A 22,981-nucleotide genomic window follows, 5' to 3' on the forward strand; every position below is an offset into this window, starting at 1 on the left:
CAGGGGAGCGAGCCGGCCAGGGGATGACATTCACGTTGTTTTGTTTAAGGGAATCCTGAACAAGTTGAGCAATATGAGGCCGGGCGTTGTCATGTTGAAAGGTAATTAATGCCTGGGCCATGACGACGCAAAAACGGTAGAACAACAGGGCCGATGATCTCGTCGCGGTAGTGCTGTCCATTGAGATTTCCCTCTACCACTATCAAACGGGTCCTCTGTCTTTCTGTAATCCCACCCCATACTATAACGCTGCCGCCCCCGAACCGATCTTCTTCCATGACACAATAATTGACGTAACGTTCACCTCGACGTCGGTACACTCGAATCCGTCCATCGCTGTCGCTAGGGTGAAAACGAGACTCGTCAGTGAATAGAACTTGTACCCACTGCATGGCCGCCCAGCGTACACGCTGTCTGCACCACTTGACCGCTTGACCGCTTGACGGCGGTGTCAAAATGGGACGTCTGGCGGGTCTTCTGGCGACAATCCCTGCACATCTGAGGCGATGACGTACGGTTTGTGAAGATATTCGTCGAAGGCCAGGGACGCTTCTTGCAGTCACTGTTGCTGGCTAGAATCGATTTCGTAGGTGTGTTGTTCGAATCCAGTTGTCTTGTCGATTATTGGTTACGCGTGGCCTGCCACTCCGAGGATGGTCTCTGACTGCATTCGTCTGTTGCCAACGTTGCCATAAACACCAAATGTGTTTGGTGTTTCTGTGGTCGTTAAAATTTCTTGCAACATCACGTTGACTCGATCCTGCTTCAAGCATACCAATGGCTCGCAGACGCTCATTTTCGGACAGGAGTGGCATTTCGTAATGTTGAATAGTTGCGTAATTTTGTTGTTTTTCTGAGTGGTTGTTGTCAGCACGATGCTAACCAATGCATATGGAATCCCGTTAACGCACACGTTTTATATCCATTCTTAGGTAGTGAAATGCATGGGGCTTGCATAAAAGTCAACTTTTGCATGGAATGCATGCTTTTCTGTAGCAGTTGCGTTTATGTGACTTGATTCCATACATGTAGTACAATATTAAAAACCAAGCTTTACTTGTTTGAAAAATACACTATAATATTAGTGTCACGGGAACTTTTGTTGTCCTGTTGCCCTTGGTCCGATAGTTTTGTATATTCGGCAGTTTCTGCCGCTGATGGCTTGAAGTGCATTTAGCGAGTCTGATAGGGCGACTGCATTTGCTTCCGGTAGTTTCGGTATGAGTTGACATTTGTACACGTAACGTTACTATATATATATATGGTGTAGATACTGGCTGTTACTGACACGGGACACTGAGCTGAGGAAGACGAGGCGAGGCACAAGACATTGATATACTGGGAGTAGGTAATCTATTTGATTTGCCAAGTGATCGTTGTAGGCTTAGAAACACATTCAACTTAATTAGAACCAATCTGCATGTAATTTCATGTCGGCAAGTGTGGCCTTTGAAGGTAATTGTCCTTACGATACGTGGCGGATTATGTGAAATGTGCAATGAATACGAAAACAAAATGTTTCAAAGAGGCCTCTATCGATCTTCGGATCTAGCCAGACAATGTGAAAATCGATCTCAACTTCGCTGACAAACACAACTTCTGTGTGTGCAGGAGTTGCCGCTTGTCCACACTTCTATCCGATATTTTGCCTTTTTGTGATTCGCTTTTGCTGGAAATATCAACCGAATCTGTGTCTGTGTCTGGTTTTCCAGGGAGCCATGACTCGCGCTTCTTTAATATTTCTGACGCTGACGTCGATGTTGTCAATGACGCCGGTCTTGTCAGAAGGCGCTGGACGCTCTGTTTTATCAGAGAGGAAGAAATTGACGGACGACTTTTACAAGCCTGACATCGAGAAGTTCTGTAGCCTGGAGGTGGCGTGTGATGGAGTCAGCGGGACTCGTATCCCCATTCAACTCCCCCGGGGGCGGGACGGCAGTGACGGAGTTCAAGGCCCCGCGGGGCCACAAGGAATACGAGGAAAGCCTGGAATACGGGGTCCGGCAGGCCCACCCGGGAAAGGTAAGAATAAGTACGCCTGTCTGTATTCACCACCTTCATCCTCTTGTTTTTTTGTTTTTTTTGTTTAACGCCGCACTCAGCAATATTCCGGCTATATGACGGCCGTCTGTAAATAATCGAGTCTGGACCAGACAATCCAGTGATTGACATCATGAGGATCGATCCACGCAACTGGGATACGATGACATGCATCAACCAAGTCAGCAAACCTGACCACCCGATCCCGTTAGTCGCCTCTTACGACAAGCATAGTCACCTTTTACGGCAAGCATGGGTTGCTGAAGACCTATTCTACTCCGGGTCTTTAAGAGGCCCATCCTCTTGGGAATAACAGTGGTTGCATTGCCCTGTCCCCATGCCCCTCTATACATGTGTGTATATCTGCATACGTGAGCATACTTGTCATGTGAACGCATGTACGCATGTGCGTATATTTGCAAAATTGCATCATGTCTGGAGCAGGTGCAAATGTAAATATCAATCTGCACTGTATGCATATGTTTAAATGTGAACGTTTAAGCCAACGTCAGAGGATGGTCTTATTAATATATCTTTTGATTTGGCAACACACAAATTGTGAACAGTTCTGTTTTCTGAAGTTCACCAACCCCCCCCCCCCCCCCCCCCCCCACACACACACACACACACACACACACACACGACCTTTGGGTTTCAAGGAATAAAAATCGATACAGTAGTGGTGACGACAGCAGTTCAGCATCCTGATAGTGCAGTGACGAAGACAGTCGTCTAAGGCGCCGCAATTCGCTGTGCAGAGTTGCTCCCTTGGGCACTCCTGAAAGCTTGGATCGTAGTTTCCTATCCCAGTTCGCCCCGAATATGTGTAATAAGTGTTTTCAGCACCAAATTCGTGCTCGTAGGTTTCACTAAAGTGGTAAACTTCTGACACCTTCGGGCTTTCCTCCCACATTTAGCTGGAATACTGTTCAAAATGGCGTTAAGGTCAACTCACTCAGCATGAGCAATCTTAAAGGGTAAAAAACATTACTTCCAGTTATATGGCAAGGTTTAATCTGGCAACATTACCAGATCTTCTCTGTTTGGGGTTAGTAAATGTTTAATGTATTGACGGAACCAGATATACTAGGTTTGGGGTTAGTAAATGTTTAATGTATTGACGGAACCAGATCTTCTAGGTTTGGCGTTAGTAAATGTTTAATGTTTTGACGGAACCAGATATACTAGGTTTGGGGTTAGTAAATGTTTAATGTTTTGACGGAACCAGATGTACTAGGTTTGGGACAAGCTACAGTTTACATGTGGTGCCATTACCAGCCACGCTAGGGTTGTGGATACCAAACGTTGGCATGTAACGATACGACTAAACTCTGTAGGGTTGTGGATACCAAACGTTGGCATGTAACGATACGACTAAACTCTGTAGGGTTGTGGATACCAAACGTTGGCTGTAGCGATACGACCAACCTCGCTAGGGTTGTGGATACCAAACGTTGGCTGTAGCGATACGACCAAACTCTGTAGGGTTGTGGATACCAAACGTTGGCATGTAGCGATACGACTAAACTCTGTAGGGTTGTGGATACCAAACGTTGACTGTAGCGATACGACCAACCTCGCTAGGGTTGTGGATACCAAACGTTGGCTGTAGCGATACGACTAAACTCTGTAGGGTTGTGGATACCAAACGTTGGCATGTAACGATACGACTAAACTCTGTAGGGTTGTGGATACCAAACGTTGGCATGTAGCGATACGACCAACCTCGCTAGGGTTGTGGATACCAAACGTTGGCTGTAGCGATACGACTAAACTCTGTAGGGTTGTGGATACCAAACGTTGGCATGTAACGATACGACTAAACTCTGTAGGGTTGTGGATACCAAACGTTGGCTGTAGCGATACGACCAACCTCGCTAGGGTTGTGGATACCAAACGTTGGCATGTAGCGATACGACCAACCTCGCTAGGGTTGTGGATACCAAACGTTGGCTGTAGCGATACGACTAAACTCTGTAGGGTTGTGGATACCAAACGTTGGCATGTAACGATACGACTAAACTCTGTAGGGTTGTGGATACCAAACGTTGGCATGTAACGATACGACTAAACTCTGTAGGGTTGTGGATACCAAACGTTGGCTGTAGCGATACGACCAACCTCGCTAGGGTTGTGGATACCAAACGTTGGCATGTAGCGATACGACCAGCTACGCAAGGGTTGTGGATACCAAACGTTGGCTGTAGCGATACGACCAAACTCTGTAGGGTTGTGGATACCAAACGTTGGCATGTAGCGATACGACTAAACTCTGTAGGGTTGTGGATACCAAACGTTGACTGTAGCGATACGACCAACCTCGCTAGGGTTGTGGATACCAAACGTTGGCTGTAGCGATACGACTAAACTCTGTAGGGTTGTGGATACCAAACGTTGGCATGTAACGATACGACTAAACTCTGTAGGGTTGTGGATACCAAACGTTGGCATGTAGCGATACGACCAACCTCGCTAGGGTTGTGGATACCAAACGTTGGCTGTAGCGATACGACTAAACTCTGTAGGGTTGTGGATACCAAACGTTGGCATGTAACGATACGACTAAACTCTGTAGGGTTGTGGATACCAAACGTTGGCTGTAGCGATACGACCAACCTCGCTAGGGTTGTGGATACCAAACGTTGGCATGTAGCGATACGACCAACCTCGCTAGGGTTGTGGATACCAAACGTTGGCTGTAGCGATACGACTAAACTCTGTAGGGTTGTGGATACCAAACGTTGGCATGTAACGATACGACTAAACTCTGTAGGGTTGTGGATACCAAACGTTGGCATGTAACGATACGACTAAACTCTGTAGGGTTGTGGATACCAAACGTTGGCTGTAGCGATACGACCAACCTCGCTAGGGTTGTGGATACCAAACGTTGGCATGTAGCGATACGACCAGCTACGCAAGGGTTGTGGATAACAAACGTTTGCATGTAGCAATACGACCAAACTCTGTAGGGTTTTGGATACCAAACGTTGGCATGTAGCGATACGACCAGCATCGCTAGGGTTGTGAATACCAAACATTGCCATGTAACAATACGACCAAACTTTCTAGGGTTGTTGATACCAAACGTTGGCATGTAGCAATACTACCAAACTCTGTAGGGTTGTGGATACCAAACGTTGGCATGTAGCAATACGACCAAACTCTCTAGGGTTGTGGATACCAAACGTTGGCATGTAGCGATACGACCAACCTCGCTAGGGTTGTGGATACCAAACGTTGGCTGTAGCGATACGACTAAACTCTGTAGGGTTGTGGATACCAAACGTTGGCTGTAGCGATACGACCAGCTACGCAAGGGTTGTGGATATCAAACGTTGGCATGTAGCAATACGACCAAACCCTCTAGGGTTGTGGATACCAAACGTTGGCATGTAGCAATACCACCAAACTCTCTAGGGTTGTGGATACCAAACGTTGGCATGTAGCGATACGACTAAACTCTGTACGGTTGTGGATACCAAACGTTGGCATGTAACGATACGACTAAACTCTGTAGGGTTGTGGATACCAAACGTTGGCATGTAACGATACGACTAAACTCTGTAGGGTTGTGGATACCAAACGTTGGCTGTAGCGATACGACCAACCTCGCTAGGGTTGTGGATACCAAACGTTGGCATGTAGCGATACGACCAACCTCGCTAGGGTTGTGGATACCAAACGTTGGCTGTAGCGATACGACTAAACTCTGTAGGGTTGTGGATACCAAACGTTGGCATGTAACAATACGACTAAACTCTGTAGGGTTGTGGATACCAAACGTTGGCATGTAACGATACGACTAAACTCTGTAGGGTTGTGGATACCAAACGTTGGCATGTAACGATACGACTAAACTCTGTAGGGTTGTTGATACCAAACGTTGGCATGTAGCAATACTACCAAACTCTGTAGGGTTGTGGATACCAAACGTTGGCATGTAGCAATACGACCAAACTCTCTAGGGTTGTGGATACCAAACGTTGGCATGTAGCGATACGACCAACCTCGCTAGGGTTGTGGATACCAAACGTTGGCTGTAGCGATACGACTAAACTCTGTAGGGTTGTGGATACCAAACGTTGGCATGTAGCGATACGACCAGCTACGCAAGGGTTGTGGATATCAAACGTTGGCATGTAGCAATACGACCAAACCCTCTAGGGTTGTGGATACCAAACGTTGGCATGTAGCAATACCACCAAACTCTCTAGGGTTGTGGATACCAAACGTTGGCATGTAGCGATACGACTAAACTCTGTAGGGTTGTGGATACCAAACGTTGGCATGTAACGATACGACTAAACTCTGTAGGGTTGTGGATACCAAACGTTGGCATGTAACGATACGACTAAACTCTGTAGGGTTGTGGATACCAAACGTTGGCTGTAGCGATACGACCAACCTCGCTAGGGTTGTGGATACCAAACGTTGGCATGTAGCGATACGACCAACCTCGCTAGGGTTGTGGATACCAAACGTTGGCTGTAGCGATACGACTAAACTCTGTAGGGTTGTGGATACCAAACGTTGGCATGTAGCGATACGACTAAACTCTGTAGGGTTGTGGATACCAAACGTTGGCATGTAACAATACGACTAAACTCTGTAGGGTTGTGGATACCAAACGTTGGCATGTAACGATACGACTAAACTCTGTAGGGTTGTGGATACCAAACGTTGGCATGTAACGATACGACTAAACTCTGTAGGGTTGTGGATACCAAACGTTGGCTGTAGCGATACGACCAACCTCGCTAGGGTTGTGGATACCAAACGTTGACTGTAGCGATACGACTAAACTCTGTAGGGTTGTGGATACCAAACGTTGGCATGTAGCGATACGACCAGCTACGCAAGGGTTGTGGATAACAAACGTTTGCATGTAGCAATACGACCAAACTCTGTAGGGTTTTGGATACCAAACGTTGGCATGTAGCGATACGACCAACCTCGCTAGGGTTGTGAATACCAAACATTGCCATGTAACAATACGACCAAACTTTCTAGGGTTGTGGATACCAAACGTTGGCATGTAGCAATACGACCAAACTCTCTAGGGTTGTGGATACCAAACGTTGGCATGTAGCGATACGACCAACCTCGCTAGGGTTGTGGATACCAAACGTTGGCTGTAGCGATACGACTAAACTCTGTAGGGTTGTGGATACCAAACGTTGGCATGTAGCGATACGACCAGCTACGCAAGGGTTGTGGATAACAAACGTTTGCATGTAGCAATACGACCAAACTCTCTAAGGTTGTGGATACCAAACGTTGGCATGTAGCAATACCACCAAACTCTCTAGGGTTGTGGATACCAAACGTTGGCATGTAGCGATACGACCAGCATCGCTAGGGTTGTGAATACCAAACATTGCCATGTAACAATACGACCAAACTTTCTAGGGTTGTTGATACCAAATGTTGGCATGTAGCAATACTACCAAACTCTCTAGGGTTGTGGATACCAAACGTTGGCATGTAGCAATACCACCAAACTCTCTAGGGTTGTGGATACCAAACGTTGGCATGTAGCAATACGACCAGCTACGCAAGGGTTGTGGATACCAAACGTTGGCATGTAGCGATACGACCAGCCACGCAAGGGTTGTGGATATCAAACGTTGGCATGTAGCAATACGACCAAACTCTCTAGGGTTGTGGATACCAAACGTTGGCATGTAGCAATACCACCAATCTCTCTAGGGTTGTGGATACCAAACGTTGGCATGTAGCGATACGACCAGCCACGCCAGGGTTGTGGATACCAAACGTTGGCATGTAGCAATACGACTAAACTCTCTAGGGTTGTGGATACCAAACGTTGGCATGTAGCGATACGACCAGCCACGCCAGGGTTGTGGATACCAAACGTTGGCATGTAGCAATACGACCAAACTCTCTAGGGTTGTGGATATCAAACGTTGGCATGTAGCGATACGACCAAACTCTCTAGGGTTGTGGATACCAAACGTTCGCATGTAGCAAAACGACCAACCTCGCTAGGGTTGTGGATACCAAACGTTGGCATGTAGCGATACTACCAATCTCTGTAGGGTTGTGGATACCAAACGTTGGCATGTAGCAATACGACCAAACTCTCTAGGGTTGTGGATACCAAACGTTGGCATGTAGCAATACGACCAAACTCTTTAGGGTTGTGAATACCAAACGTTGGCATGTAGCGATACGACCAGCCACGCCAGGGTTGTGAATACCAAACGTTGGCATGTAGCGATACGACCAAACTCTCTAGGGTTGTGGATACCAAACGTTGGCATGTAGCAATACGACCAAACTCTGTAGGGTTGTGGATACAAAACGTTGGCATGTAGCGATACGACCAGCCATGCCAGGGTTGTGGATACTAAACGTTGGCATGTAGCGATACGACCAGCCACGCCAGGGTTGTGGATACCAAACGTTTGCATGTATCAATACGACCAATCTCTCTAGGGTTGTGGATACCAAACGTTGGCATGTAGCAATACGACCAAACTCTCTAGGGTTGTGGATACCAAACGTTGGCATGTAGCAATACGACCAAACTCTCTAGGGTTGTGGATACCAAACGTTGGCATGTGGCGACACGACCAAACTCTCTAGGGTTGTGGATACCAAACGTTGGAATGTAGCAATACGACCAAACTCTCTAGGGTTGTGGATACCAAACGTTGGCATGGAACGATACGACCATCTACGCCAGGGTTGTGGATAAAAAACGTTTGCATGTAGCAATACGACTAAACTCTCTAGGGTTGTGGATACCAAACGTTGGCATGTAGCAATTCGACCAAACACTCTAGGGTTGTGGATACCAAACGTTGGCATGTAGCAATACGACCAAACTCTCTAGGGTTGTGGATACCAAACGTTGGCATGTAGCAATACGACCAAACTCTCTAGGGTTGTGGATACCAAACGTTGGCATGTAGCGATACGACCAAACTCTCTAGGGTTGTGGATACCAAACGTCGGCATGTAGCAATACGACCAAACTCTCTAGGGTTGTGGATACCAAACGTTGGCATGGAGCGATACGACCAGCATTTTTAGTCTAGAGTTGTGGATATCAAACGTTGGCATGTAGCAATACGACCAAATTCTCTAGGGTTGTGGATACCAAACGTTGGCATGGAGTGATACGACCAGCATCTCTAGTCTATGGTTGTGGATACCAAACGTTGGCATGTAGCGATACGACCAGCATCTCTAGTCTAGGGTTGTGGATACCAAACGTTGGAATTTAGCGATACGACCAGCCACGCCAGTGTTGTGGATATCAAACATTGGCATGTAGCAATACGACCAAACTCTCTAGGGTTGTGGATACCAAACGTTGGCATGTAGCAATACGACCAGCATTTTTAGTCTAGAGTTGTGGATATCAAACGTTGGCATGTAGCAATACGACCAAATTCTCTAGGGTTGTGGATACCAAACGTTGGCATGGAGCGATACGACCAGCATGTTTAGTCTAGAGTTGTGGATATCAAACGTTGGCATGTAGCAATACGACCAAATTCTCTAGGGTTGTGGATACCAAACGTTGGCATGGAGTGATACGACCAGCATCTCTAGTCTAGGGTTGTGGATACCAAACGTTGGCATGGAGCGATACGACCAGCATCTCTAGTCTAGGGTTGTGGATACCAAACGTTGGAATTTAGCGATACGACCAGCCACGCCAGTGTTGTGGATATCAAACATTGGCATGTAGCAATACGACCAAACTTTCTAGGGTTGTGGATACCAAACGTTGGCATGTAGCGATACGACCAGCATTTTTAGTCTAGAGTTGTGGATATCAAACGTTGGCATGTAGCAATACGACCAAATTCTCTAGGGTTGTGGATACCAAACGTTTGTATGTAGCGATACGACCAGCCACGCTAGGGTTGTGGATACCAAACGTTGGCATGGAGCGATACGACCAGCATCTCTAGTCTAGGGTTGTGGATACCAAACGTTGGCATGTAGCGATACGACCAGCATCTCTAGTCTAGGGTTGTGGATACCAAACGTTGGCATGGAGCGATACGACCAGCATCTCTAGTCTAGGGTTGTGGATACCAAACGTTGGCGTGTAGCGATACGATACACACATGCACGTGCACATGCACATGCAGACACACACACATATCCTATGTAGCAATCTTGGAAAATAGGTATATTAAGTGGTATTGAACCTGTTTCGTATTTTTTGCACATTGAATAGGTATAAACAGAGATCACTTATTGTTTGTGTATTTTGATATATACACAAACTGATGATGTGTTTACTGCACTGTCATTTCTGATGTATTTACTGACATAGTTTTTTTCTAATGTAGGTATATGCATCACTTACAAGTAAAACACGAATCTAGTCTTCTAAGTACACTTTGTCATTCAGTCTACAACGAGGACATAGTCTTAAATGGTATGGTATATTAGTGTGTCTTCCTGTTTCTGTCATAAGTCTAAAAATGCCACATCTAAATCTTGTGAAACAGATTCTCAAATGTAAAGGAACAGCAATGCATAAATTTGTTTCAACATGTAAAAGCGTTTTATATAACACATATACTCAACAACAAAAGTTCCTGTGACACCAATATTTTAGTTTATTTTTCAAACAAGTAAAGTTTGGTTTTCAATATTGTAGTACATGTATGGAATCAAGTCACAAAACGAGGCTGCTACAGAAAAGCATGCATTCCATGCAAAAGTTGACTTTTATGCAAGCCCCATGCATTTCACTACCCAAGTATGGGTATAAAAACATGTGCGTTAACGGGATACCATATGCATTGTTTAGCATCGTGCTGACAACAACCATTCAGAAAAACAACAAAATTACGCAATTATTCAACATTACGAAATGCCACTCCTGTCCGAAAATGAGCGTATGCGAGCCTTTGGTATGCTTGAAGCAGGATCGAGTCAACGTGATGTTGCAAGACAATTTAACGTCCACAGAAACACCATTTGGTGTTACGTTACGTTGAACGTTACGTCAATCATTGTGTCATGGAAGAAGATCGGTTCGGGGGCTGCAGCATTATGGTTATGGGTGGGATTACAGCAAGACAGAGGACCCGTTTGATAGTGGTAGAGGGAAATCTCGATGGACAGCGCTACCGCGACGAGATCATCGGCTCTGTTGTTCTACCGTTTTTGCGTCGTCATGGCCCAGGCATTACCTTTCAATATGACAACGCCCGGCCTCATATTGCTCGACTTGTTCAGGTATCTCTTCAACAAAACAACGTGAATGTCATCCCCTGGCCGGCTCGCTCCCCTGATACCTCACCAATCGAGCACATGTGGGATGAGATGAATCGGCGCCTTTGACGTCAACCACACGTTCCCCAGACACTAAAGGAACTTCGAAACTGCTCCAGCAGATATGGACAGATATCCCACAGGACTTTGTGCGACGCCTGGTCCATTCCATGAGACGAAGATGTGTTGCTTGCATCCCAACCAGAGGTGGACACACACGCTATTGATTTGTAAATTGACATTTTGGCATGTTCATTTTTTTATGAAATCACGCATTTTCTGAAATCAGTAAGGCAAATTAAACCATTTGAACACTTACAGGAGTCTTTTATCTGTTGCAAACCGAAATTGTTTCAGATTTGGTAAAAAACATAACTTTGCATTAAATCTTATTCAATGTCAGAGGAACTTTTGTTGTTCAGTATAGTTAGCACATTTATGAGAAGAGTGTAGTGTAGAATAACAGTTTGGTGTAGAATTATCAAGAAGTCTTATTTTAAATAATCTGATAAAAATGTTAATAATTCCAACATCCTGGCTAATCCATACAAAACCAAAACCAAATTGAAATAGAATATGTTTGATGTGTGTAGCCCATGTAACTCTGCCAGCATCATCAAGAGACTTAAATAATATTGATGAGGTAGCCTATTTCTATCTGGAGTGATTAGTCTACACCAGTACTTGACTGCCCGTCACATGTATGTAAGCTGAAGTGGAGCTCTACCACATTCACCCAGTACCATACTATTGCATGTACTTTTACCAACTTTCAGGAAATATTTGCACATTCTTATCTGAACATATTAGTAGTTTTACAATATGTTGTTCCCCAGCTTTCTGACCCATAGCACAATATTGGTGTAACCATTGCATCAAAAATCCTGAAAAGATCAGTACAATTAATATTACCTACTCTCTTTTGATACCTGTATATTGCCATTATGGCTTTATTTGCTTGTGATGCAAGGCAGACCTGTGCTTTAGTCCAGTTAATTCACACACATTTTCCAAACCAATTATCTTTTTTGTAACTGTAATGCAGTATCAGTTACTGATTTGATTGGTTATAAACTTTCAGCATACAGAATAATAGATGAAGGCCATAATCTTGTAGTCGTGTAGCTGTACGCTGCCATCTTTGTTATCAGCAAGTTCCCAAATTCTTAACTGAATTCTCTACTCTCTAAACAGGGCCAATCTCATTAACATCTTATCTCAGTTCTCGCTACCGCTAAACAAAGATCTGAGGAAATCCTATTACGGGTCATGCCAGAACGACCTTTCATCTGACCAATCAGAGCATCGCTCACCAGATCAGGAAAGTGACATTGGGAATGTGTTTTCTAATCAAGCAACCTCGTAAACTTAAACACGATGTATTCTGACCGACAGAACATCGACTGAAAACGTCCAAATCTTCGGCTAGCTCTTGCTTCAATGTGGTAATCATTGGAACGGAACAGACTGTGTATTGCATGTGGGAAGTACTGCCATACAATCGAGGCCATCTATCAGCAATTTAAAATGTTCGTTTGTTCAGTTTTCAAATTTCGAATCGAGAATTTGTGAGAATATGTTTCGAAGCGGAGTCGCCAGTTTGAAACTAGTGTCGTACAGCTCGGGAAAGCTGCCTTCTGATTGGCTAATGTCGACTTCTTGTCAGTCAGACCACTGGTCGGGCAGAGTTAGCGAAAGGTCGGTCTGACGTGACCCGTAATCATCCTCTATATCTCCAGGGCTAGAGTTCTCGCAATATTAAATTACCTGCCATAGATTTTCATTAACATTTTACCAACCAATAAAACATCGAGACAAGGAAATAGAAAATGTGTAAGGGAGGTAACCCGTATTGCCAACAAATCAAAGCCACCGCCAGTTTTGATGGACACGAAGACATCCTTTCATTGAAAAAGATATTTGAGAGGTTTCCTTTGCGTGTCAGTCAGTTTTTTTCAGATCTAAATTTCTCGCAAACACCATAGTAATCAGTAGGACTGGCCGCTACGTTGCTGATATACCAACACATCATTGAGATGTTTGATGTTTGTTTTGTTTGTTTGTTGTTTAACACCGCACTCAGCAGTATTCCAGCTAAATAACGGCGGTCTGTAAATAATCGAGTCTGGACCAGAAGATCTAGTGATTGACATCACGAGCATCGATCCACGCAACTGGGATACGATGACATGCATCAACCAAGTCAGCCAGCCTGACCACCCGATCCCGTTAGTCGCCTCTTACGACACACAGTCGCTTCTACGGCAAGCATGGGTTGCTGAAGCCATATTCTAACTGTGTAACTCGTATTCTGATTGGTACGCTAGACCTTGTAGCGTAGCCAATCAAATTGGCTGAAGGAAACAAAGGGCGGGTAATTTTAGATTGCGAGAAGTACGGGATGGGTCAAGGGGTTAGTGTAGATTTACCGAAAAGTCACTCCAGGTTTGTTTGGTTTGTTCGTTGTTTTAAGCCGCACTCAGCAATATTCCAGCTATGTGACGGCGGTCTGTAAATAATCGAGTCTGGACCAGACAATCCAGTGATTAATATCATGAGCATCGATCCGCGCAATTGGGATCTATGACATGCATCAACCAAGTCAGCGAGCCTGACCACCCGATCCCGTTAGTCGCCTTTTACGACAAGCATAGTCGCCATTTACGGCAAGCATGGGTTGCTGAAGACCTATTCTACCCCGGATCTTCACGGGTCGCCAACCCATGAGAGATATAGGGATGACCGTACTGGATGTCCTCAGGTCTTTGTGCAGCGGTAACGAGAACTAAGATAGGATTTTAATGAGATTGAAACAGCGCATGACCTCAGCATTACTACTTTTCTCTGTTACGCGAACACTTGAGCCTTACAACTGCCCGGAGAGTGCACCGACACACATCCAACAACCACACATTGATAGTTGAGTTTTAGTTTAATTGTTGTTTAACGCCGCACTCAGCAATATCCCAGCTATATGACGGCGGTCTGTAAATAATCGAGTCTGGACCAGACAATCCAGTGATTGACATCACGAGCATCGATCAACACAATTGGGATACGATGACATTCATCAATCATGTCAGCGAACCTGACCACCCGATCCCGTTAGTCGCCTTTTACGACAAGCATTGTCGCCTTTTACGGCAAACATGGGTTGCTGAAGACCAATTCTACCTCAAACGCTGGCATGCAGTCAATGTGCTGTGCGGAACGCCGGCCTGTATAAAGCGTTGTAAAATTACTTACCCAGTGTTGATAGACTTACATCTTCCCGAGGCAAGAGAGTTAACTGACTATAAAGTGTCCTTGCCGAACTAGGCTGGATTTATGGAGTTACATTTTGACTGGACTAACGAGTCTATGCATAGTCCAATCAAAATCGCGCAACAAAATCGAAATCCGGTTCGTAAACTGTCATGCAGATTTCGGTCGATTGCAAAGCATATGCACTGCCAACTCGTTGTCAACAGATATTCTTCAAACCTTTTCATGTTTTCGATCAAGGTGCTCACATGATTTGATGCACTTCGCGATGTAAGACCCGTTTTATCACAATATAGATCTTGATTATCGATCAGATCGTCTTGACAGGGCGCCGCCATTTTGATTGAAACAAATGCAAGTAATGGAATCTGATTGGTCCATAGGAAAGGCTTAAAAGGGACATAACTGGTAATAACTACGATCGCGCCCAGGAATTCCAGCCTAGTTCGGCAAGGGTGGAAACTGGACTTTTAATATCAGTTAACTCTCTTGCCTGGGAAAGATGATAGACTTGCGACTTCGTCTCTATCTTCACCGGTTCAAGGCAATTTGTCAAAAAATGAAAGCAAATTTCCTCTCAAATTTACTGACGAAGCATCATGTGACACGTTGGAATTTCCCATAGATAACATCAATGTGAAAGTTTGGGGTAGGACATTTAGGCAAGAAGTAGGCATCCCCATAGACTTCAATATATTTTGCGTTTATGGTGGTATAAGGTGAGGTGAAATGGGGTTTAACGTCGCGTCCAAGATTATTGCACTTATATAGCAACGTGCATTTACGTGTGTGTGTGTGTGTGTGTGTGGCTGCTTGTACTAGTCCGGACTGATGCCGATTTATAGTGCTAGCTGACTGAGATACCATGCCGCAGTTTAACCTGAATACCCCACTCAGACACAGTATACTGACTCCGAGCCGACCAGTCCTTGTTTGAGCCCCTTAATGCCGAGCGCCAGACAGGGTAACAACAAGTACCATCTTTTAACGTCTTTTGGTATGACATGTCGGGGATCGAACCCCGGACCTTCCGCTCTCCGGGCGGACGCTTTACCACTAGACCACGGATTTTCGTGTTTAGGGAACATAGTAGGGATCATGTTATTGCAAATTCATCTTCACTGAACCAATGTTTTGACACGAAATTACCCAGCCACAGATTATTTTTTACAAACTGTTGCAGAAATGAGTGATGGTTAAATTGACATAATCAAATCTAACAACAGGTCTTTAAATTTTCAATTACAAAAAAAAGACCCGTGAAGATTCCGGGGTAGAATAGGTCTTCAGCAACCCATGTTTGCCGTAAAAGGTGACTTTGCTTGTCGTAAAAGGCGACTAACGGGATCGGGTGGTCAGGCTCGCTGACTTGGTTGATGCATGTCATCGATCCCAATTGCTTGGATTGATGCTCATGATATCAATCACTGGATTGTCTGGTCCAGACTCGATTATTTACAGACCGCCGTCATATAGCTGGAATATTGCTGAGTGCGGCGTTAAACAACAAACCAACCAACCAACCAATTACAAAAAAAGCAAACTTGGTATACTTTCTTTTGCCCCTCAGTATTTATTTTCAACAATGAATATCTTCCAAGGTGTATATCCCCAATAGTATAGACCACCTCTGTGGTGTAGTGGTAGAGCGTCCGCCCGGAGAGCGCAAGATCCGGGTGCAATCCCCGGCCGCGTCATACAAAAAGACGTTAAAAGATTAAAGGTACTTGTTGTTACCCTGTCTGGCGCTCGGCATTAAGGGCTAAAACAAGGACTGGTCGGCTCGGAGTCAGAATACTGTGTCTGAGTGGGGTATTCATGTCAAACTGCGGTTTGGTATATATATTTCAGTGGGCTAGCACTATTTATAAATCGGCATCAGTCCGAACTAGTACACACTTGTGTATGCACGTCGCTACATAAGTGCAGTAATCTTGGACGCGACGTTAAACCCCCTTTCACCTCACCACCTCACCTTAACCGTGTATATCCTCAACAGTAAATGCGCTACAAGCATGATCTCCGTTGGCAAAGTACGTCTTTATTCCCACTGCACACTCTGTTTAAACTCGGGGCGGTCGGGTAGCCTAGTGGTTAAAGCGTTCGCTCATCACGCCGAAGACCCGGGTTCGATTTCCGACATGGGTACAATGTGTGAAGCCCATTTCTGGTGTCCCCCGCCGTGATACTGCTGGAATATTGCTAAAAGCGGCGTAAAACCACACTCACTCACAGTTTAAACTAAATTCTATGTGCTTGTCTTTCCAGCCAGCACTGGAGTAAGACCATCGGCTTTTATGGTGGGGACAAGCGCCCATCGCTACCCCGCCAGCTACGAGCAGCAGTCTGAAGTTTTGATCTACGACTCCATCTCCACCAACGTCGGCGAAGACTACGACAACAAAACGGGCATCTACTCGGCGCCACTGAATGGAACATATAGCTTCACCGTAACTTTCGCAGCCCACGCAGGGAAGGAGGTAGGTGACGAGGAACACAATCACGAACCTAAAGCTGATCTTTTGAGTAGGCCCTGACGGCTGGGCGGTAATGATGTTGTTCACAATATAACGGTCTGTCGCTGTCTGTTCAACAGCAGCTTGCAGGCTAAGTGGGGACGGAGAGTAATAGTGTTGTTCACAATATAACAGTCTGCCGCTGTGTATTCAACAACCAGTTGGTAGGCTATGTGAGGACGGAGAGTAACAGCGTTGTTCACAATATAACAGTCTGTCGCTGTCTATTCAACAGCCGCTGGTAGGATATGTGAGGACGGAGAGTAATAGTGTTGTTCACAATATAATAGTCTGTCGCTGTCTATTCAACAGTAGCTGGTAGGCTATGTGAGGACGGGAGTAATAGCGTTGTTCACAATAAAACAGTCTGTCGCTGTCTATTCAACAGCAGTTGGTAGGCTATCTGAGGACGGAGAGTAATAGTGTTGTTCACAATATAACAGTCTGCCACTGTGTATTCAACAACCAGTTGGTAGGCTATGTGAGGACGGAGAGTAATAGCGTTGTTCACAATATAACAGTCTGTCGCTGTCTATTCAACAGCAGTTGGTAGGCTATGTGAGGACGGAGAGTAATAGTGTTGTTCAAAATATAACAGTCTGTCGCTGTCTATTCAACAGTAACTGGAAGGCTATGTGAGGACGGAGAGTAATAGTGTTGTTCACAATATAACAGTCTGTCGCTGTCTATTCAACAGTAACTGGAAGGCTATATGAGGACGGAGAGTAATAGCGTTGTTCACAATATAACAGTCTGTCGCTGTCTATTCAACAGTAACTGGAAGGCTATGTGAGGACGGAGAGTAATAGTGTTGTTCACAATATAACAGTCTGTCGCTGTGTATTCAACAACCAGTTGGTAGGCTATGTGAGGACGGGAGTAATAGTGTTGTTCACAATATAACAGTCTGTCGCTGTCTATTCAACAGTAGCTGGTAGGCTATGCGAGGACGGAGAGTAATAGTGTTGTTCACAATATAACAGTCTGCCGCTGTGTATTCAACAACCAGTTGGTAGGCTATGTGAGGACGGTAGTAATAGCGTTGTTCACAATATAACAGTCTGCCGCTGTCTATTCAACAGTAGCTGGTAGGCTATGTGAGGACGGAGAGTAATAGTGTTGTTCACAATATAACAGTCTGCCGCTGTGTATTCAACAACCAGTTGGTAGGCTATGTGAGGACGGTAGTAATAGCGTTGTTCACAATATAACAGTCTGCCGCTGTGTATTCAACAGTAGCTGGTAGGCTATGTGAGGACGGAGAGTAATAGCGTTGTTCACAATATAACAGTCTGTCGCTGCCTATTTCAAAGCAGCTAGTAGGCCGTCGGCGGATGGGGACGGAGGGGCGATAACGGTGTTGCTTACTATATGAAACAGTCTCTGCTTGTCATTTTTACAGGCAGCTGGTGAGTTGCGGACGAGCGGGAGCGACACAGTTGTAGGTCGAGTATGGGCCATCAGCCGCCCCTCCTGGTCGATGTCCTCAAACACCTTCGTCATCCAGCTACGGGAGGGGCAGGGGGTGTGGGTCAAGCCCATCAAGTCAGCAATGCAGCTCTATGGAAACTTCTACTGCACATTTACAGGGCATGCCTTGTTCTACGACTAAATAACACCCTGTGCTAGACCTAATAGACATTAACACGTTGTGCTAGACCCAACACACATTAACACGTTGTGCTGGACCCAACACACATTAACACGTTGTGCTAGACCCAGCACACATTAACACGTTGTGCTAGACCCAACACATATTAACACGTTGTGCAAAACCCAACACACATTAACACGTTGTGCTAGACCTAATAGACATTATTACGCTGTGCTAGACCCAACACACATTAACCCCTTGCTGTAGACCCAACACACATTAATACGTTGTGCTAGACCCAGCACACATTAACACGTTGTGCTAGACCCAGCACACATTAACACGTTGTGCTAGACCCAGCACACATTAACACGCTGTGCTAAACCCAACACACATTACCACGTTGTGCTAGACCTAATAGACAGTATTACGCTGTGCTAGACCTAATACACATTAGCACGTTGTGCTAGACCTAATACACATTAACACGTTGTGCTAGACCCAACACACATTAACACGTTTTGCTAGACCCAACACACTTTAACACATTGTGCTAGACCCAACACATATTAACACGTTGTGCTAAACCCAACACAAATTACCACGTTGTGCTAGACGTAATAGACATTATTACGCTGTGCTAGACCTAATACACATTAGCACGTTGTGCTAGACCCAGCACACATTAACACGTTGTGCTAGACCCAGCACACATTAACACGTTGTGATAGACCCAACACACATTAACACGTTGCTGTAGACCCAACACACATTAACACGTTGCTGTAGACCCAACACACATTAACACGTTGTGCTAGACCCAACACACATTAACACTTTGTGCTAGACCCAACACACTTTAACACGTTGTGCTAGACCCAGCACACATTAATACGTTGTGCATTCACAACCATGTAACACTTTGTATTTAAATAATTCAAGGCATATTGTGTTGTTTTGTTTGTTTGTTTGTTTTTGTCGAGAAGAGACATTCTTCATCCATAATTCATCATGTCGTATTTCGGCATCCGGTATAAACCACTTCACTCGTGAACGTATTCTGTGGAAGCGATTACTACTGCTTATAAACCTAACTCGATATGGAGTTTTTGAAATTGTGGTAACACCTCGTAGGAGGTATTAGAACGATTGTAATACCTCGCAGGAGCGCTTACAATCATTGTAAACCCTTGATAGAACAAAAACTACGAACAGCCTACGAGACGCACGTGCAGATTTCGTGCCATTGCGAGACGCACGTGCAGATTTCGCACCGTTGCGAAACCCACGTGCTGAGGTCACCGGTTTCATTGAACCGAGTTCACGACTACAGGCGATATTTCATCTCCGATACAGGTTATACATGTGAGAGTTTTTATACCAGTTATTTAATTAAAAACGTTGTCTATGCGATGAGTCGGTTTATAAGTTGGAGAAACCATTTCTCCTCGGGATTACCAGCCTACGACCCCCTCGGTATGTCACCGAATGTCAGGGTTAACAATCGCTGGTAATCCCTCGTAGAAATGGTTTCTCCTGTACCTAACCAACCATTTGTTAACTCAGCAATATTCCAGCTATATGACGGCGGTCTGTAAATAATCGAGTCTGGACCAGACAATCCAGTGATTAATATCATGAGCATCGATCCACCCAATTGGCATCGATGACATGCATCAACCAAGTCAGCGAGCCTGACCACCCGATCCCGTTAGTCGCCTTTTACGACAAGCATAGTCACCTTTTAGGGCATGCATGGGTTGCTGAAGACCTATTCTACCCAGGAATCTTCACGGGTCCATCACTAATTGATAGTGATTCATTAACACATGCTTGTGATATAGTCAAATCGTATAACCGACTTATATATAAGTTTTTAGTGCCTTTTATTTCAAGTATTTTTATAAAGTCAAAACGTGTTGTAAACTCAATAAACAGGGAGGAGTGATATCGGAACAGGTCGTAATTGTCATATATAGTTGTGGTTGACAGACCTATCATTTCCCCAGAATGTCAAACACGCACGTATCACCGCTGCGAGTCGGAACACTTCTCCACATTTGTGTTGAGTAAACATGGTTAATGATTAGCAGGCCAGATATCCGGGATATGGCTTGTTTAACAACAGATCATAACACACGAGGCGTGATGATGCTGGGTGACGTCGATGATGGTGGAGATATTGTCACACAGAACACGTCCGTCACTTCTCCAGCTGCCCCAGTGGATGAGGGAGGTCGGTGCGGGGACACAGGAGAGGGTACAATGACAGGAAGTCGCAGTTTACCAACGCCAGAAAATTACCGGCGATGGCCGCATGCGGTGTTAAATAATGATAGAAATTGCAGGGATTTGCTCCCTTGAATAATATCAATTTTCACGTTGAGCAAATCAGTGTCAATCTGCCTGAGATAATTTCGGTAAGTTATGAGTGCTTGTCGTTTCCCTCTGCCCCGCAGGCCGGTTAGTGCTTCAGGATATCACCTTCGTTTGTTGTTTAACGCCGCACCCAGCAATATTCCAGCCACATGAGGCGGTCTGTAAATAATCAAGTCTGGACCAGAGAATCCATTTATTAACATCATGACCATCAATCCACACAATCAGGTCACGATGACATGCATCAATCAAGTCAGCGAGCCTGACCACCCGATCCTGGTAGTCGCCTCTTACGGTAAGCATGAGTTGCTGAGGACCTGTTCTACCCCGGATCTTCACAGGTCTTTTTTTTACTAGTGCTAGTTCCTCCTATTGAGACCATATTGAGACAAGTCTCTACCTTGACTTGTGGGCTGGCTGACTGTATACTCCACCAGCAGGGGCACCTGCTGTTGCTGTCTGTCCATATGTCCGACTGGGGCCATAGTTGCTGGCATCCTGTCCCATGGCTGTAACAAACATTTACGTGTACATTACACGGTTATGACCTAGAAGTATTATGCACAATCAAATCGCTATATGGTTATGATAATATCTAACCAAAACCCTGTATTTTTTTTTATTTAAAGTTTACACGATATACGGCTTTCCCATTGGACTAGAGGTAAGTCACATGCCCGCGAAATTGACGTTCATAAATGTATGAACGACACAATTTGACATTCATACGTTTTTCACGAGACGGTGTTTTTGAAATGACGTAAACACTGACGGACTACTTCCACATTCCTGGGGGAACCCCTGGGAATTCCCTAGCACGAATACATACAGAAGCGTTCTTTCTGATCATTTATACCCTTTAATCTTGAACTCAGCGTTTTAGTATGCATTGAGAAACGTCAGAGGGTTTGACTGCTATATTACGGCGGTAAATAATAATCAACTTCACAAGTGAATGACAGACAATCCAGTGATAGACATCAAGATCATCGATCTACGCAGTTGTGATATATGTAATTGGCCATTGGCGTTTGGCTAGAATGTGTTGATTTGTTAACGTTGTAAATTAACATGTGGTCGCCGAGCATGCAGATTAGCTGCCTGCAGAATTGAACGTCGGTGGTCTGGCGCTAGTGAACAGCGGTTTGATTGACTGTTTGGGCTTGATACAGGTTAAAGTCTGCATGGTTTCTGTGTAATCGATCCAGGAATGATGCTGTTGACCTAGGGCGCCCTGTGCGGGGCCGATCATTAACATTGTGTGTCTGTGGAAACATGTTCGAAAGTCTGCAAATCGCAGACTGAGACACATTGAAATATTGGTTCCATCTAGCTGAGTTCTACCAGTTTGAAAATGCCCTACGTGTTCATCGGCTTGTAGACGACGCATTCCCAAACAGATCACAAATACAGCTGTAAAGCACTAGTTGAGGGCTTACGTGTTACTGTGGATGAAAATCAACAATACATAGCGATCAAGAAATCAGTGAGTGAGTTAGTGAGTTGGGTTTAACGCCGCGTTTAACAGTATTCCAGTTATTCCAGCGGCGTGTCAGCTTAATGTGGGAGGAAAGCCCAAAGTGATGCAGGTCTCAGACGTTTACCACTTCGGTGAAACCCACGAGCACGGGTATGGTGCTGACAAACCTAGAAACATAATCGGGGCGAACCGGGATTCGAACCCACAATCATAGGTTTCTGGCGTCCCCAAAGCACGCAGCTCTGCACAGCGAATCGCGGCGCCTTAGGCGACTGGGCCACCCGTGTTAGTCTAAAGAGAGACATGTCTTGTGCAATAGAATATTTTAAAGATTATAAGTTAAGGTGACTTCACACGGGCAACATAAGTTGCCTAACTCTTAGACGTTTCTCAATCGTGTTGGCACACGACAAATATGTGTTGCAATTAGTTACT

General features: G+C 45.0%; 1 protein-coding gene across 3 annotated transcripts; it reads left to right on the top strand.

The window, feature by feature from the left end:
- Nucleotides 1–1,226: 1,226 nt before the first annotated feature.
- Nucleotides 1,227–19,632, top strand: LOC124127849 (complement C1q tumor necrosis factor-related protein 3-like). 3 transcript variants are annotated; one of them, XM_046491225.1, is made up of 4 exons: nt 1,227–1,348; nt 1,713–2,022; nt 16,846–17,057; nt 18,496–19,632. In XM_046491225.1, exons 2-4 carry the CDS (start codon nt 1,719–1,721, stop codon nt 18,703–18,705), a joined length of 726 nt encoding a protein of 241 aa, XP_046347181.1. In that variant the 5' UTR covers nt 1,227–1,348; nt 1,713–1,718; the 3' UTR covers nt 18,706–19,632. The 3 variants fall into 3 exon arrangements, with proteins under 3 accessions (XP_046347181.1, XP_046347182.1, XP_046347180.1); XM_046491226.1 differs by having other exon boundaries at nt 1,228–1,344; XM_046491224.2 differs by having other exon boundaries at nt 1,270–2,022.
- The last annotated feature ends 3,349 nt before the right edge of the window (nt 19,633–22,981 follow it).

This window comes from Haliotis rufescens, unplaced genomic scaffold, assembly GCF_023055435.1.
Source record: "Haliotis rufescens isolate VD_foot unplaced genomic scaffold, xgHalRufe1.0.p SCAF_3, whole genome shotgun sequence".
Taxonomy (NCBI): Eukaryota; Metazoa; Mollusca; class Gastropoda; order Lepetellida; family Haliotidae; genus Haliotis; species Haliotis rufescens.

Excerpts from the sequence above, each read along its gene's own strand:
- LOC124127849 (XM_046491225.1), top strand. The coding sequence starts at position 1,719 with ATGACTCGCGCTTCTTTAATATTTCTGACGCTGACGTCGATGTTGTCA. Across the intron at positions 2,023-16,845 it reads GGCAGGCCCACCCGGGAAAG|CCAGCACTGGAGTAAGACCA; the intron begins GTAAGAATAAGT and ends TTGTCTTTCCAG. Across the intron at positions 17,058-18,495 it reads CAGCCCACGCAGGGAAGGAG|GCAGCTGGTGAGTTGCGGAC; the intron begins GTAGGTGACGAG and ends TCATTTTTACAG.